The sequence below is a fragment of the Monodelphis domestica genome, chromosome 8 (assembly GCF_027887165.1).
Source record: "Monodelphis domestica isolate mMonDom1 chromosome 8, mMonDom1.pri, whole genome shotgun sequence".
Lineage (NCBI taxonomy): Eukaryota > Metazoa > Chordata > Mammalia > Didelphimorphia > Didelphidae > Monodelphis > Monodelphis domestica.
In genome coordinates, this window is record NC_077234.1 from 192,737,480 (window position 1) to 192,754,109 (window position 16,630).

General features: G+C 34.7%; 1 protein-coding gene across 6 annotated transcripts in view; it reads right to left on the reverse strand.

Annotated features, from left to right (window-relative positions):
* NCK2 (NCK adaptor protein 2) overlaps window positions 1-16,630 on the reverse strand; it is a 195,428-nt gene that overhangs the window by 40,958 nt on the left and 137,840 nt on the right. For 5 of the 6 annotated variants that reach the window (XM_007501189.3, XM_056807319.1, XM_007501186.3 and 2 more), the window contains one exon: window positions 13,943-14,184. In XM_007501189.3, the coding sequence (XP_007501251.1) occupies window positions 13,943-14,168 (226 nt within the window). In that variant the 5' untranslated portion in view covers window positions 14,169-14,184. The remainder of the gene's footprint in view (window positions 1-13,942; window positions 14,185-16,630) is intronic. The other variant, XM_007501188.3, reaches the window with a different exon arrangement.

The window sequence follows — 16,630 nt, forward strand, 5'->3', positions numbered from 1 at the left end:
GGTCTGATTTTCATTGAAGGTCATCTTTCATCTTCTTTGCCTCATCTTTCATCTCCTTTGCCTCATTTCAAGTGGATTAATTTTGGCTTTCAAGACACAGTTTTCTGTTTCAAGATGACTTATCTTGATTTTAAAGCATTCCTCAGCCTCTCTTAATTGTGTTTTCAGTTCTTCCAAAGCCTGTATTAAATCAGCTGGGGTTTCTGTTTTTTTGCTTGGAGTTCCCTCATCCTTCTCTGTTCTGTTTTCTCTTTGTACATAGACTGTATAGAAGCTGTCAATTGTAATTTTTTTCCTTTTTCAGTTGTTTGCTCATATTTACCCCTTCTTTACTCCCTGAAGTTCCCTGTACTCTTGTTCCTCTCTCTCTCTCTTTTTTTTTTGGTTGGATCTGTGGGCTTTTCTGTCAGCCTTCACCCTTGGAGCTTAGTCAGCAAATCTCAGTGCAGTCTGTGGAGGAGGGGTGTTGGAGCTTGAGTTCCCCTGCCTTCTGAAGGCTTTGATGGGATTAAGTCTAACTGGGTTGAACTGGATGTGCCCTTGAGGCCAAAACCTCCAGGTGGGTGGGTGGGAGCAATATGGAGTGTCTCCACTGCTGCAAAGAGGCTTCCAGCTCTGCTCTCTGCGTTTCTTCTCCAACTGCTTCCCTACCACCTGTGTTCGAAGCTCTGAGCCTGGCACAGCTTTGCTCACAAGGTACTCTCTCCAGTCCAGCAGTCTTGCCCGCTCAGAGATTCCAGCTACCCTGGAGGCTTAGCACTCAAGGTGGGGGTGGGGGCCTGGGACCTTCCTTCTTCCTTCCCCTTAAACCCAAGTGTTTTCAAATTCAGGCTTTTGGGGGAGGGGTGTACCTTAAGTTGAGTCCTGCAGGAGGGTTCCTTGGCTGTCTTGTTGTTAGGTTTGATTTTTCAGTCCACTAGGAACATTTAGTTTGTAATTGGTAAGGAAGGGTTTTCAGAGGTCTGAACTTTTGCTGCCTCTACGCCACCATTCTGACTCTGCCCTCGTAAGCTATATATTTTTTATTTTAAAAATGTTTTTTATTATTTTTGATTGCATGTGCAATATACTATTTCAGTTTTATTTTTTCTTTTCTTTTTGTATTTAAAGCACATCACCAGTATTGAGATTTTCTTTAACTTTTTTGATTTTGCAGTAATATAAGTTTAAAATATATTTGCTATAATGTCAATGTATACCCAAAAAGCTTGAGACTATAAAACACAATGCCACTGATTGTTTAAAAAATTATGGGACTTTGCTTAATGATTCTGTCTGATTCCAGGACAAGAGAATACAAAAAGAGCCATTGCACATTGCCAAAGAAGCACAAAACTAACCTGAGGAGTGCCAATCAATCAATCAATCAATCAATCACAAGGTCAAAGAGACCAACCAATCCTGATGGGATTGATGAAAATCTCGAGCCAAGAAAAGAGGTCTTGAACTTGTTTGGGGTTTGAGGTTGCAGCTGTGTAACATGTGTTAAAGGCAGGTCTTCCTTGTCCCACATTCTACCAAGTATCTCAAATTTGCTCCTACCTGGCTCCTGTAATCTAGTCCCTTTTCTATTTTTCATTGTCTGGCAATCTTTCTATAGTCCTGGCTACTGATTGGGTAAATGCATAATTGCTTAAATCACTTTAATTGGGCCCTGATTCAAGGACCTGTTATAGGTTTATTTTCTTAGAAATTCTTACACATAAGACTTTGATAGTCTATATTTCATCCACAAATTATTTTCTCTTTTATTTGGACATTTTTTTTGATGTTTGGATTTTTCTATCAATTGATTCATATACCTCATAACTCAGCCATACATCCCTAAGTGATCCCTATATTTTTCAATCACCCTCTACGGAGGGGTTGGTAGAATTATTATTAAGTTGCAAATTTTAAATTCTTTTTGAGAATAATTTTAGGTTAAGAAAACATGCTACCTCTCTGAATCCAGAAAGTGAATTGTTTGGAGAAGGAACCATGAAAATGCCTCCACAGACCACAAGATGCACCAGAAGATACAAAGTGAACTTTGGGATATAGTGATTAGAACAGTGTGGGATTGAATGCATTTGTTTTGTATGTATATGCTTATGCCAAAGGGGACTGCCCCCTAACTGGCTTTTTATCAATGTGCTGAGCAATCATTGGTTTTGTTCTTTTTTCCTTTTATCCCCAGATTATTGTAATTTCAAAGTTGGTTACCTTTATACGATCCATTGGTGAGACCAGTCTTCAATGGATCTCAGGGGGAATGTATAATTGAAAATCTATTACCCTAAAAAAAGAACTACATTTCCCAGGAGCCCACTGACTTCCTGTCATTATGTACTTCCTGTATATAGGGCATATTAGGTGGGGACATGGAAGGTCTCAGCTCTTTACTTTCTGTCCTGAGCTTGGTTATGGTAAGGCACGCGTTTGAACTGGCTGATCAGTTATGGGCACGTGGTCTTTAATTTGTATCCTCTTTATTACTTGATTTCTAATGATCTTTAATAAACCTCCATATTTCTATTATTAAAGATTTAATTTTTGCAATTCATATGTCATAATTTGTTCAGCCATTTTTCAGTTAATACGCACCCTCTTAGATTCCAGACAGTTCTTTTGCTACTACAAAAAGAATTGCTATACATATTTTCATACATACAGGTCCTTTTCCTTTTTTTGAGGGGATAGAATCTTTTTAGGATATAGTGATAATGCCAGTCAAAGGGTTCATTTTATGGGTCAAAATTCAAAATAATAGTGGTTTAATTCACAGATCTACCAAGAGAGAATCAAAGTCCTTGTTTTCCTACAAATGCATTCTAAATAATCATACATTTGATACATTCCTTCTTTCTTCTTGTATCTGAATACCTGATAATTTTATACCATCTATCACTGACTACTACTACTCTCAAATCAATGGCATAAATACCATTCCCTGTCTCTTCAGATGAACATACAGAAAAAAGAGGGCTAGATCTGTATTAAGAAAGACAATGTGGGTTCAAATTCTACGTCTGGTACTTAATTTTTGTAAGACCTTGACTAATTTAATTAGTTCACCTCTTTGGGCTTCAATTACTTTATCACAAAAACAAGAGGTTTGGATAAGATGATCCCTAACGTCCTTTCCAACTCAAGATCTGTAATCCTAAAACCTTTTTTTTAAAAATATTCAATTATTATGTTTTAGATTAGTTGTTATCTCATCCCTTCTTAAAGTAATCAGGTTATAAAATTAAAATATTGAGAAATAATTAGAAGGAAAGAGAAATCTAAGTGTTATATAAATGAATATATATAAAGAAAAGATAACAATATTTTAGACTTAAAAGGGAAATTTTAGATATATGGACAGGAGAAAAAAGTATGAGGATCCCATATGGAAGAACATTATGATCAAACATATTATGAAGATTAGTTCAATTACAACTTATTTATAGCTCCAGAATTAAAGGCTTACACTCAGAAAATCTAAGGTCAAAAGAATTAGTATTAATATTCACAAGTTTTGAAACAGGCACTATAAATTTGTCAAAGACCACAATCTAATAGATTTAATAATCTAGTCCAAAGGTACCAAAAATGCCTATAATCATCCTTATGTATGGCTGAGTGGCCCCATTTGAGTTTGACACCACTGGTCTAGTCATCCAATTGACAAATTAAATTCCATAAACATCATGTGCTTGTGATATGTAAAGGACAATAAAAGGTGCCAGGAGAAGATTCAATGATAAATAAGGGATTGTTCTTGCTCTTAATAAACTCATATTCTAGATGAGGAGATAAGACATATAGAAAAGTAGTATATTGGGGTTTGGAGCTGCAAGAGACCTTAGATTTACTTTAAAATGCAAAAAATATAAAGTATCTAAGAAAGCTTTTAAGAAGAAAAAAAAACATTTTGGCACTGACAAGAGTTGAGGGAGAGTTTTGGAGAGCATAGAAGCAGCAAATAGTTGCTTGCAGGATGAGTAAGAGTTCAAGGAGGAAACAAGAATATGGGTAAAAGTTAAATTAAATGTGGGATACATTTGAGGACACTGAAGAGCATAGTTTGGCAAGAACCTAAGAGCAAGTAAGGAAGAACAGCATGTGATGAAAAGTTGAGCCAGTTCCAGATTATGGAGTGTCTGCTATGCTATGTAAATGAGTTTGGCTTTTCTTGGGAAGCCAATAAGAAATCTCATTGAAGGATTCTAACCAAAGAATCAATAGACAGTACTGTTGCAGTTTAAATCAGGAAAAAACTTTTAACATCAAACGTAAGGCAAAAATCCCTGTGTTCAGTCAAAATTACTTCATCTTCAAAGTACATTCTCTAAGATGGACAGCCTCTGATTTAAGAAAAGTTGGCAACCTGTATGGTAACTTCAGGAAAAGACTTTCTCTGAGGGATGGATCTAACCGGCTGGGAGACAAGAAGTATGCACCAGATGCCTTTTTTGCCAAGGAGTTCTCTCTCCACGAAGCAGATAGAGCGCTGGGTCTGGAGCCTGGAAGATCAGAGTTCAAGTCCTGCCTCAGACATTAACTAGCTGTGTGAGTCTGGGCAAGTCACTTAACCTCTGTCTGACTCAATTTCCTCAGTTATAAAATGGGAATAATAATAGCACCTTCTTCACAAGGTAAAGTACTTAGCAAAGTGCCTTTTATATAACAGGTATTTAATAAATCCTTCCTTCCTCTCTTCTTTCCTTCTAGTTTTCCTTCCTTCGTTTCCCCTATGGGTCAAGCCAGCAAGAGTAGCATTATTATGTGTGAGTATATGGGAGAATAAGGGTACCTTTAAAACTCATTGAAGAATATACGCTCAGAGGAATGACAGGAATTGCCCGCATCATTTATGCCATTTTTCACTTTTGCTAGGCAAATATATTTGAATCTGTGTATGAAGCAAATCTAATAAAATCAGTTCTGTGCATAAAGAAGCCTAATCTGCTAGTGGTATGTAGAATGGATTACAGTGGTGAGATCACTCTGCTGTGCTAAATGATCCTCATTGGAAATATGTGTGAGGACAATTAGGAAAATGTTGCAATAACATGTGAGAAATAATGAGGGCCTGAACTAACATGGTAGCTGTGAGACTAGAAAAGAGGGAAGAGATCTAAGAATGATCGCAGAGCTGGAAAAAATAGAACTTGGCAAATGACTGGAAATAGAAAAATGTGAAAAAATGGGAAGAGTGAAGATGACAGAGAGGGTTTCAAACCTGGATGATTCTAGAAGCCCATACATAAATTCTAGCAAATATGATCAAGTGCAGGTAGTGTTGTCAAAATCAAACAAATGGGGACAGCTGCATTTTTGACCCCTCTGATATGGTGGTCAGCTTAACTGGTATTCTAGAAATCAATGATTAAATGGCTACTTGAGAAGAAGAATCTAATAAATCTAAGCCTTTTATTCCTGAGTTTTAAAAGGGGAAACAGGGTCCTTCCCTTTTGATATCCAATTCTTTTTCTAGTTTTTTTTTCTTCTATTAGAATCTGATTTTAGCAATCTGTCTCTATTTTCTCTCTAATTATCCTCCTACTAATCTGTTGTAATTTGTTTTGCATTTTTCATTCCAAATACTTGCACAGCTTATAATATACAAAAACTAATCCAAGTTTATTTTGGGTATCTGGCACTGCAATTACTGCAAAAGTTTTCTACATTATGTGGGAAATATAGTTGGCAGGCAACTTCTATTGTAAAAATAAAGATATGGAAAATATCATACAGGACAAATCTCAAAAGTAGACTTTTTAAAGAAATCTAAATCATATCATAGGTTTATTTTTACAAGAATACAATGAAATCAGTATATACTACTATTCTTTTTTTTAAATAGGAAAAACTAAGTCCAAATTTTTTTATCTAGAACTGACATATATTTAAATCCTTTTATAAACAAAAGCAAGTATTCATTAAGTGCCTATTATGTGCCAGCTACTGCTAAACATAATTTCATGGCAAAAAATAAGATTAATTTTGTACTGCTTTAGGATGAAATTAGTTTGAAACCTTCTACTTAATTCAAGATTTGAGTATAAATAACACGAAGGATACAACTTCTGGAGATCTTTTAGAGTACATCCAACTTGGTAAATGATACAAATGGCAACTGCTTGAGAGACAAACTAATCTGCTATAACATATTATCTTTCAATCATTTCAACTGAGGGAAAAACCAAAATAGAGAAATCAGAGCCTAGACAGTGAAATTTAGGGAGCATATAGTGAAAATAATTGGTCCTAGCTTATCCCTTTCTAACATACAGTAGGAAAGATGATGAACCGTGTAATAGCTATTGAATACTGAAAATGGAAACATCATTAATACTTACTGCACTTGAAGTTTTTGCTACTCAAAAAAGGCTTTGACTTTCACAGAAAAGGAATTCAGCTGAGTCACATATTGATCCTTTATTCAACAGAGGAAAACAAGGTCCAGCTAATAACTATCTCATGTAGCTAGAAAGTTTATGGGCTTTGGGACACGTTTCTGAGTGGGAAATTTTGCCATTCAAATTATCATATGAAAGTTTAGAGATAGTCATTACTACATGGTCATATCTACATCAACTATAGGAATATATTTTAAAAGACACTGAATAGATTATATATTTCTTTATAGTCAGTACAGTCAGTGTGCCACAGAACAAATTACTCTAAAGAAAATTGAGATCACCTATTGTGTGAGAGGAGGAAATAGTTAAGGAAGGTTGAAGGGGAAAACAAAAACAGACTTACCCTCCTTCTCCTTCTGGATCAATTTTAACAACAGAGATACCTCCAGCACTCTATTTTCCCTCTCTGATTCTTTACCAACTGACAAATACCCTCTATTAAACTATCAACATGTATCAGGAAAATTTGGAAACTCTTACCTTGAAAGTGACTTCAGAATTCTGTCACATCTATCTCAAAGGATGATTAAATTAATTAAATCATCCAACATTTATTTATTGATTTCTACTATGTCTACAACATTGCTCTAGAAAAATACAAAGTTAATAAAATGCCTTTATAGAGCATGGTGAGGTGCTAAAAGGAAAATAAAGATAAATGTCCTATACAGTATTAGAATTTTAGTGCATCAAGGAAGTTTAAAACAAAATGCTTGGAGAGCATGAAAGAGAAAATGGTATTAAAGGCCATTTCCCTTGGTCACTCTTGACAGAGATAGTCTCTAAGGCTTCTTCAGCTCTAAAATTAACAATTCTAAAATCTAGTACTGTTTTTCCTTTAAGTTTTATCACATATACCCTTTTATCCAACTTATTCTACATCTCAGAAAATCAGGCTTTTTTTCCCTCTGCATATGCCCCGGTTTCTCCAGACTCAAGTCAATATTTAACATGGTCTCTAAATGAGGAAAAGTCCTCTTCTTCTCTTCCATTTATACCCATTCACAAAGCCCAGTGGAAATAACACTACCTCCATGAAGCCTTCCCTCATACCCTTGAGAGTAAAAGCAAAGTATCTTATCTTTAAGCTAGTACAGGAATTTGTTTTGCTTGACTTTATATGGTCAGTAAACAGTTTTGTTTTTCTTGCTTTTCAATTAAGGGTGGATTGGGGGGGGGGGACGGGAATGAATCTCCTCTTTAACGTATATGACATGGGGTTATCTCAGTCTTTTTTCTTGAAAACTCCCTCTAACTCTCTCTTTTCTTTCTCTCCTCTTCCCCACAGCAACAATTATTTTTTGGAAATCTTATTAGGAGTTCTTTCTTAAAATGAGCTATAATTTTTTTCTCCTCTAACCCAATGGCCTTAGTTGTGTCTTCTGAGACAAAGAAAAATAAATCCAATCCTTCTTTCCAGGAAAGCTTGCTTCTAAATGTCAGACTTCCACATAAACTTTATGCATAACCCCTTCAAAATAAGCCGGATATTGCCAGCAGAAATATTTTATGACAATTGTTCCTTGTTATATGTGGAAAAATTCTCTTTGACCATTCATGAACAGAAATTGAGTGAGATAGTAGATATATTACATGAATGCTTTACCCCGGTGGAAATAACACAACTTATATTGTTTTATTAAATTATAAATTATTAAAGAGCAAAAATAATGCTAACATACTCCTTTCCTAACAGAGACTTTTTGTTAAAGTTATTGTGTTTGAAACTATTCAGCACAGTAAGGAATAATATGAGAAGTCTTAATAAACATGTTACCATTTCTTATGCCAAGAGCACAATTATGGAAAAGAAGCTTAAACTTATGCCAGGTAATAAGCTCCTTATGAGCAGAGATTGTTTCATTTTTAAAATTTGTATTCCAGTACGTAACACAATTGTCTGGCACACAGTACTTAATAAAACTCTTGAACTGATTAAGTTAGATGTGGTTACAGGGCTGTGAAACTGTAGAATTGGGACTATATAAATTGAATAATTGGGATAACACACATTCCCATAAAAACTTATAAAAAAAAGCATTTCCTCACTTTGTTTCTCAAAATTTGGTGGCACAAGGAAACCAGAGTTCATAGCTAACTAGCTTCCCAAAAGGGCATCTGCTAGTGACATCCTGTCAGTGAAGTAAATTTAGAGCTTTGTTGAACCATAAATAGTTACTAATGATGTCAACATATGGTCAAATACAATATGGAGTTCTAATTTTTTTTTACATCAAACTTTATTTAGAAATTGAGACCCAGGAGGAAAAAGTTCCAGAAAGCTTAATTTTTAAATATAAAAACTTAGCAATAATGTGGAATTTTACAAGGGAGTCTATTAAAACTATAAATTTCAATAGTGCTTTTCAAAGTGCTCCATGGAAAGGTTTAATTCATTTTTAGCCTTCAATAACCTTGTAAGGATTAATTATATTCCTTCTACAAATGAAGAAATTAAAACAGAATGAGATTAAGTGATTCATCTGAGGTCACACAGTGAGTTGGTGACAGAGCATGTATCAGAATGAATCCAGTATTATTCTCTGTATTCCTCTAGACCCGCTCCAGAGAAAAGAATTTCTGCTACATTGATTGAACTGTGATTTTAGCTTATTCTGGAATTCAATTTAAAGAATCAAAAATTTAAGTGTCTACCATGTGCAAGGTACTATGCTAGATCCTAGGGATACAAAGGCAAAATCAAAGTCACCACCCTAAAGGAGCTCACATTCTACTTAGGGGACACCTTAAATCTGAAGTACCAGCAGGATATTCAGATAAAGATATTCTGCACATGGGACTGGAGTTTAGGAATAGAGATCAAGGTCAGATTTGGGAGCATCTTTCCTTTTGAAAATGGAGTAATAAAGAAAACATCTTTATATCAGAATTAAGGAAGTGGAATCTGGCATTTCCTTATCTTACCTTCTAATTTTCTTGTTTTTATTAACTATATACCACCATTCTTCTAGTTACCCAGGTAAACAACCAATGAATCATCCTCAACTCTTTACTTTCCCCTCACACCCTATATCTATTTGTAAGCGAACTCTAGTCAATTCCACTTCTACATTTCCACATCTATCCTCCCCATTTTACTCAGAGAGCTTCTACCCTACTTCACACATGTATCACCTTTCCACTTGGTCTACTGGACTCTCCAATCTGTCTTCTGCATGAGCTACCAAAGTGAGAATCCTTAAGATGTAAGTATGAACTGATCACTTTTTCACTCAGAAAATTTCTGTGGCTTCTCATTTATCTCTAAGATAAAACACAAATTCCTCTGTTTAGCATTTAAAATCCTTCACAATTTAGAGCCAACCTAAATTTCAAGGTTAAATATATATTTCACACTCCCATAAAAGCACATTATGGGGGCATCAAGGTGGCTCAGTGAATAGAGAGCCAAGCCTGGAGACAGGTAGTCCTGAGTTCAAACTTAACCTCAGACACTTACTAGCTGGATGACTCTAAACAAGTTACTTAATCCTGCTTAGCTCAGTTTCCTAACCTGTAAAATGGAGAAGGAAATGGCAAACCTCTCCAATGTCTTTGCCAAGACTTAACAACAATCCCTAGAGTTAAGAACAGTGCACCTGGCTACTCTAGTGTGGTAATTATTTAACATGTGTTGTTAAATTCATTAATTGACATAAATAGACATTAGAAAACTTATGCCAAGATTATGGGCAATATTTTTAGAAAATGAAATAGAATATCTTTAGTATATAAGCTTATCTATAAGATGAACTAATAAACATTCTATATTAATTTCATGATACATGGGTCTAATCCCTTAAAAGTCATATATTAGGGTACAAAATGAAGATGTAAATGATGAAAAATTGCAAATATAATGGTTATTTCAATTCTAAATATGGGAATTCCATGGAAAACTGATTGTTAATTTATCCTGGAAAAGAGAACATTTGGGAAGATACAATAACTACTTTCAAATTTCAAAGTTATCACATGGAAGAGATGGTGGACATGTTATATAGAGCCAAATGGCTAAAAAAAAAAAAGGAACCAATATTTAGAAGTTGGAAAAGGCAGAATTCATCGTATTAAAATATTTGAACTATTATTGAAGTATTCCTTACAAGGCAGTGAACTTTCAAATAGAAGCTGCTGACTATCTATCCAGGATACTATGGAAATGAGTCCTATATATTCAGATGGATGTTGAATCACGAGATAACCTCTAAGTCCCTTGCAACTCTAAGATTCTAGTATCCCATGGAGGTTCTTAAACTGAACATAACTTAAGAAAATGAAGCCCACTGAAAGAAGTTAGCCATTGGTTGATTGCTCCAGCCTATCTCAAATTTGAGTCAAAGTATTATTTTTCCCTAAAGACTCAGTCAATATAAGAAAAATTTTTAACTAAAATAAATTCTTTATTGTTTCAGAGATGATGCAATTTTCTCCAAATTCTGCTTTCTCTTTTAAAATTCTGTTAGTGCCCTCAGAGAATATTAAAAGGGTAAGAAAAGAGACTAAAAACTGCAACCAATTATACTATGCGGACATCTCTGATGTCTGCAAATGAAATGAATCAATTAACTGAGGTTTCAGGACATCTAAAGCATCTATGACATTTATCTTCTTGTCACTAATAACTATAAGTTTTTTATATAAAATAATATTTTACTCAAATTATATCTAACTATTAAGATAAGAGTCAAGTGGAAAGAAAGCCCCCTGGTCTCCTTAAATCCCAATTAAAATCCCATCTTTTACCAAAAGCCTTTCTCAATCTCTCTGAATTCTAGCACCCTCACTTTGTTAATCATTTCCTATTTATCTGGTATATAGCTTGCTTTGTATGTATTTGTTTGCATGCTATTTTCCCCATTGGAGTATAAGCTCCTTGAGGGAAGGGACTGTTATTTTTTTCCTCCTTTTGCATTCCCAATTCTTGGCACAATGCCCTTATTATGCTTATTGACAGATTAATGATTGATTAACTATTTAGATCAGAAAAGGTTACCCCCAAATTAAGCATCTCTAAAAATTAAATATGATTTTTGTGTTTACTCTTGTATCTCATTTTTCTTTCACATAAAAAGATAGTCATTTTTATTTTAAAAAATCTTTACATTCAGTCTTAGTATCAATTCTAAGATAAAAGAGAGGAAAGGGCTAGACAACTAGAATTTGCTAACATGCCCAGTGTCACGCCGCTGGGAAGTGTTTCAGGTTACATTTGAACCCAGGACCTCCCAATTCTAGGTCTGGTGCTCTATCCACTGTGGCCTGATATCCAATCTATCTATCCACTATTCCCGACAGAGAGCTAATTTAAGCAAAGAGCTTTGAGTTCCCTTGAATAAGTCAGTAATAGTACTTCTGACACATACTGATGATTAAAAGGTTAGGACTGTTCTACAGAAGTATACAGGGTTTGCTGAGTCGACCCATCTGTTTTAGTTCTCTAATTTTCTCCTGTGATTTCACTAATGTAGAGAATTCTGTAGAAGCAAATTCTGTGGATTAGCACTTACTCTGTTGCCAGTCTTTTTTCAATTATGACTGAGATTTCAAGAATTCATTTGGAATTTTCTTGACAAAGATAATGGAATAGTTTGCCATTCCTTTCTCCAGTTCATTTTACAGATGAGGAAACTGAGGCTAAAAGGATTAAGTGACTTTCCCAGGGTCACACAAGCTAGTAAATGTCTGAAGCCAGATTGGAACTGATGAAGGGAGTCTTCCTGACACTGTAGATAGTGGACCACCTGGCTCTTACTCAGTAATAAAATTTGAGACAGTTTTCTGGGGCACTAAAAGTTTAAGTACTTCTGGGACACAGGGCCAGCGTACATGCGAGGTGGGACTTCAGACCAGGTTTTTCTAACTCCAAGATGAGGTCTTTATCCACCATGTTGTATTGTTTCATTCCCTGTGATATATGACCAAAAATATGATTATTCCCCCAAATCCATTTTAGAAATGTGACATGGCATAAAAATTTAAATTAGAGGGAAATTGATAACAATGTCAAATTCTGCTTAAATTATTATAATAGAAATCTCTTTTTTTGTTGTTATTGTTTTTTAATCAAAATAATTAATTTAGATGAACTATGTTGACAAAAATGACACAACCCCAAAGAGGAAACAGCATTATTAAAAGTCCTAAATATAAATATGCACTAACTACTTGAAATAAATGTGATACTCAAAAGATACTGGACTGAAAGTCATTTGTATCCTAATAACTTTAAATAATTCAATCCTGACTTGTCTATTTCCTGCCTTTAAAATAAAAGTGCTTGTGGCTATTAGCACCCATAAAGATAAGGACTAAGCCTTGAGCCTCAAACTCCCCAACACTCTTCATCTCAGTCCTAAAATTCTTTCCCCAAAAAGTTCTATAACACTGGAAGGTGGATGAAGCATTTTCCTACAACCAGAGTTGTATGGAAATTATTGTCCCCATTTTACAAAGGAGGAATCTGAGGTTAAGAGAAAGTCACTAGAGTTATAGTGTTAGGGATGAAATTTGAACACAGGTCTTCTAATACATTGCCAGTATTAGTTTTTTAGTATACTTCCTTTCCTAAAATAACCTACAACTCTAGCTAAAGCTATATTTACCTTTGCCTCAGCAAAACTGACATAGCATCTCAACAGATTAGGACTTCATTGAATAAGACCTTAAGGGCACCATGTCAGCCATAAAATATCCTTCCCTCATTGCAATTTAAAATGGCAGAAAAACCACCTGATTTCACAGATCTCCTATTACTATTTTCCTTTCTGTGTGTAAAGGCCAAATGCATTTGGATTTTGCAAGAAAGAGAGATGCATGTTGGATACATTGTAGGAAAGATGAGATGGAATGATACTGGCACAGCTGTAGATTTTTTGATGTGGTAATTTTACTTCAGGAGTCTCTTGACTTCTGATTTGAGAAGACAGGAACATGTGCATTCATCCAAAACATACTGAAGTGTCAAATTACATATGATTGAACTCACGTATCCCTCTGAACTGACAAAACTCATGTTTTCCCATCTTAATCTATATAATTTTTCACAGAGGTATTGAAAATAAGCTCACTGGAAAGATAATGACTTGTCATTCAAAGGAGATGGGAGGGAGGGATGGAGAGAGGGAGGGAAGGAAGGAAGGAAGGAAGGAAGGAAGGAAGGAAGGAAGGAAGGAAGGAAGGAAGGAAGGAAGGAAGGAAGGAAGGAAGGAAGGAAGGAAGGAAGGAAGGAAGGAAGGAAGGAAGGAAGGAAGGAAGGGAGGGAGGAAGGGAGGGAGGAAGGTAGAGAAGAATGGAGGGAGGGAGGGAAGGATAGAGGGAGGGAGGGGAAAAAAGGAGGAAGCAAAGGAGGGAAGATAGGGAGGAAGGGATGGAGGGAGGGAGGAAGGAAGGGAGGGAGGAAGGAAGGAAGAAAGAAAGGGAGGGGAGGGAGGGAAGGAGGGAAAGAGGCAGTAACATCCTAAAGAAAATGTGAAAGCTTTTAACTTCTTATAATGGAAAACAATTCAATTTCATATTCTTTGTCCTAATGAGCACGTAATACTTACCTAATGTATCTTTAAGATTTTTAACCAGGGAGCCTTTCTTCAAACTGTTCTTTCTCTCCACATAATTAGATGGCACATATCCTGTTTTGTTGGCTGCATTCCTTACCCTCCACCAAGTTTTGGAATCATCTAGCAACCACAGACGCTCATTCTTCTTGATGTCAAGTTCTTGATCTTGCTGTGCAGTGTAATCCCACTTTGCTATAACAATAACTTCTTCTGTCATCTTTCATGGAGTCCTTCTGCCAGCAAAACATTGGAGATGCCCATTAGACAACTAACCCAAACACCTCTCCCATCCTTCACCTCACCTTGAAAGCCTATACATTTGTAGCTTCTCATTAGAACGCTGTGACTTTTTCTCTCTCAGGTTTATGGTTAAATATCTGAAACCTTACAGTGATCTTGATTAAATTAACCTCAATAGTGCATTTTAAAACAATGTGAAATGTCACCTTTTAAAATAAATACCACACAACAAATTGCTTGTTTTCAACTAAGAATAATGTATGTTCTTTGTCAAGATTTAAGATGATGATTTCCAATTAATTTTTAACAGTCATTTATGGATTAATGACATAAAATGGCCTCACTTTCTTACATTTAATATTTTGAATTCAATTTAATTTCTATACTCTCTCAGGACAAAATGATTTTTTATTCAGTATACTGAATATATTTCCATACTACTTATTTAAATGTTAGAACATATATTAAGCTTATTTAAGCAAATCTTGCAAATAAACATTACTTGAGAGTAGGAAAATTATGACCACTACTTTAATCATAACTCTAATATTTATTTTTAACTCCCTGCTTGCCACTTGGATAGTGGGTAAGTTGTATGCTACTATCAATAAAATGAACCAACAAATTGTCCAAGAAAACAGGAACTTTCTAGCCACAAAAGACACTTCAAGGAAGAAATCCTTAAATAGTATTTGAGAGATTTCCTTGTTTCACCAACTGATAAACATACAAGGAAGAGATTATGAAAATGAATTTAATCCTTTTTCATTATGAATTATGTGAAGATTATAGGCAAATATCCAGGGATGTGATAATAAATGTTTAACAACCAGATCTCCATTTTAAATTTAAATTTAATTTAAAATAAAGTATTAAAGTTAAATTTGCATTATTAACCTTTTCCTCATCACATTTTTAGATCTACAATCAACACAACACAACACACAACACAATTATATTCCATGCCCTGACTTGTAACATTTGTTGATTTCTAACATGAAAATGCTCACAATGAAAATTTAACAATCATCTTGTAAGAACAAGTTGTAGAAACTGACTCCAACACAAATATCTCATAACTATCTACAAATAACCTTATATAAATATGTCCTTACAAATATCTTATGTAAAGCATGAAAGGGGTTTGAAAAACATGTTTGAAAATAACACAAAATTTTCCAAATTAGACATTTAAATGCTTATAAAAATAGAATACTCATTTTCTCCATCTCAAGTTATCAATAAAAACCTTTTTTATTAAAAAAAAAGCTTTAAAACAGTTGTGGAAAAAACTGTTGAAAATCTTGTTATTGTAAAATACAAGAAGCTCATGTCGAGGGCAGATGTAGTTTATTTGCAGAATTTTGAAGTTATATGACTTTATGTGCTCCTCTAGACAAATCCCTATGTATAGAAGCTACAAAACTTGTAGATTTATGAATTATAATATAAAATATAAAAAATTTAGATTCATAAAAGAGAGACTGAAATAAGACAAAAAGAATAAGACATGACCACTAGGAACGAATTTGATAATGATCTTGATTTCAATGGGTTTTGTTGTTATTTTGAGGGGAGGAGAGGAGAAAGCTCTTATGACTTCATAAAACTAGTCAATTAATAAATACTTCCTGAGTTCCTACTTTATGAAAGTCAAAAGGATCATAAGATTATAGATTTAGAGCTCTAGGGTCTCAGAGGGCTCTTAATCCAACTCTTATCATTTTACAGGTGAGAAAACTGAAACCCTGGAAGGTTCAGTAACTCATCCAAGGTCACATAGATAATTAAGCATCAAAAGATTTGAACTTAGGTCTCCTAAGCCAGTATATTTTCCATTGTATTCTTGTTGCCTCTTTAAGTTATTTGGATTTTTTAAAAGAAGGGATGACACAATCCTTGCCATCAGGAAGTTTATAATGGGCACATAAAAAAAGGAAGTGAATATAAGATACCCATGACAGCTTGATATAAACTACCTTTACAAAATTAATTCCTAGAATCAACAAATACCATAAGTTTATAGGGAAAGGACCTTAGCATTGGGTTGGAAAGAATTTATGAAAGATGAGAGATGAAAACTAGGTCTTAAAGGATGGATTGTGCTAGATGGATTTCATTATGGCTATATTAAAAAGAAGAGATAAATTATTCCAAGCTATAGAAAATAGCCTGAGTCAAAATATGAAGTGAAAGAGGAAAAGGACAGGACTTAGTTGGGTGGGGAGTCTGAAAGTAATCCAGGCTGTGGCAAGCATTTCTGTTAGAAAGCAGGGAAGAAAAAAGTTGGCTCCAGATCACATTGGGATTAGAAACCAGGTTTAATATGTAGCGTATATTCAGCATAGGCAATGGACAGTCATTGAAGAAGGACCTTAAGTCAAGAAATGATAACAACATAGCAGTACAAAATTTCAGAAAGGTTAATCCAGTGGCAGT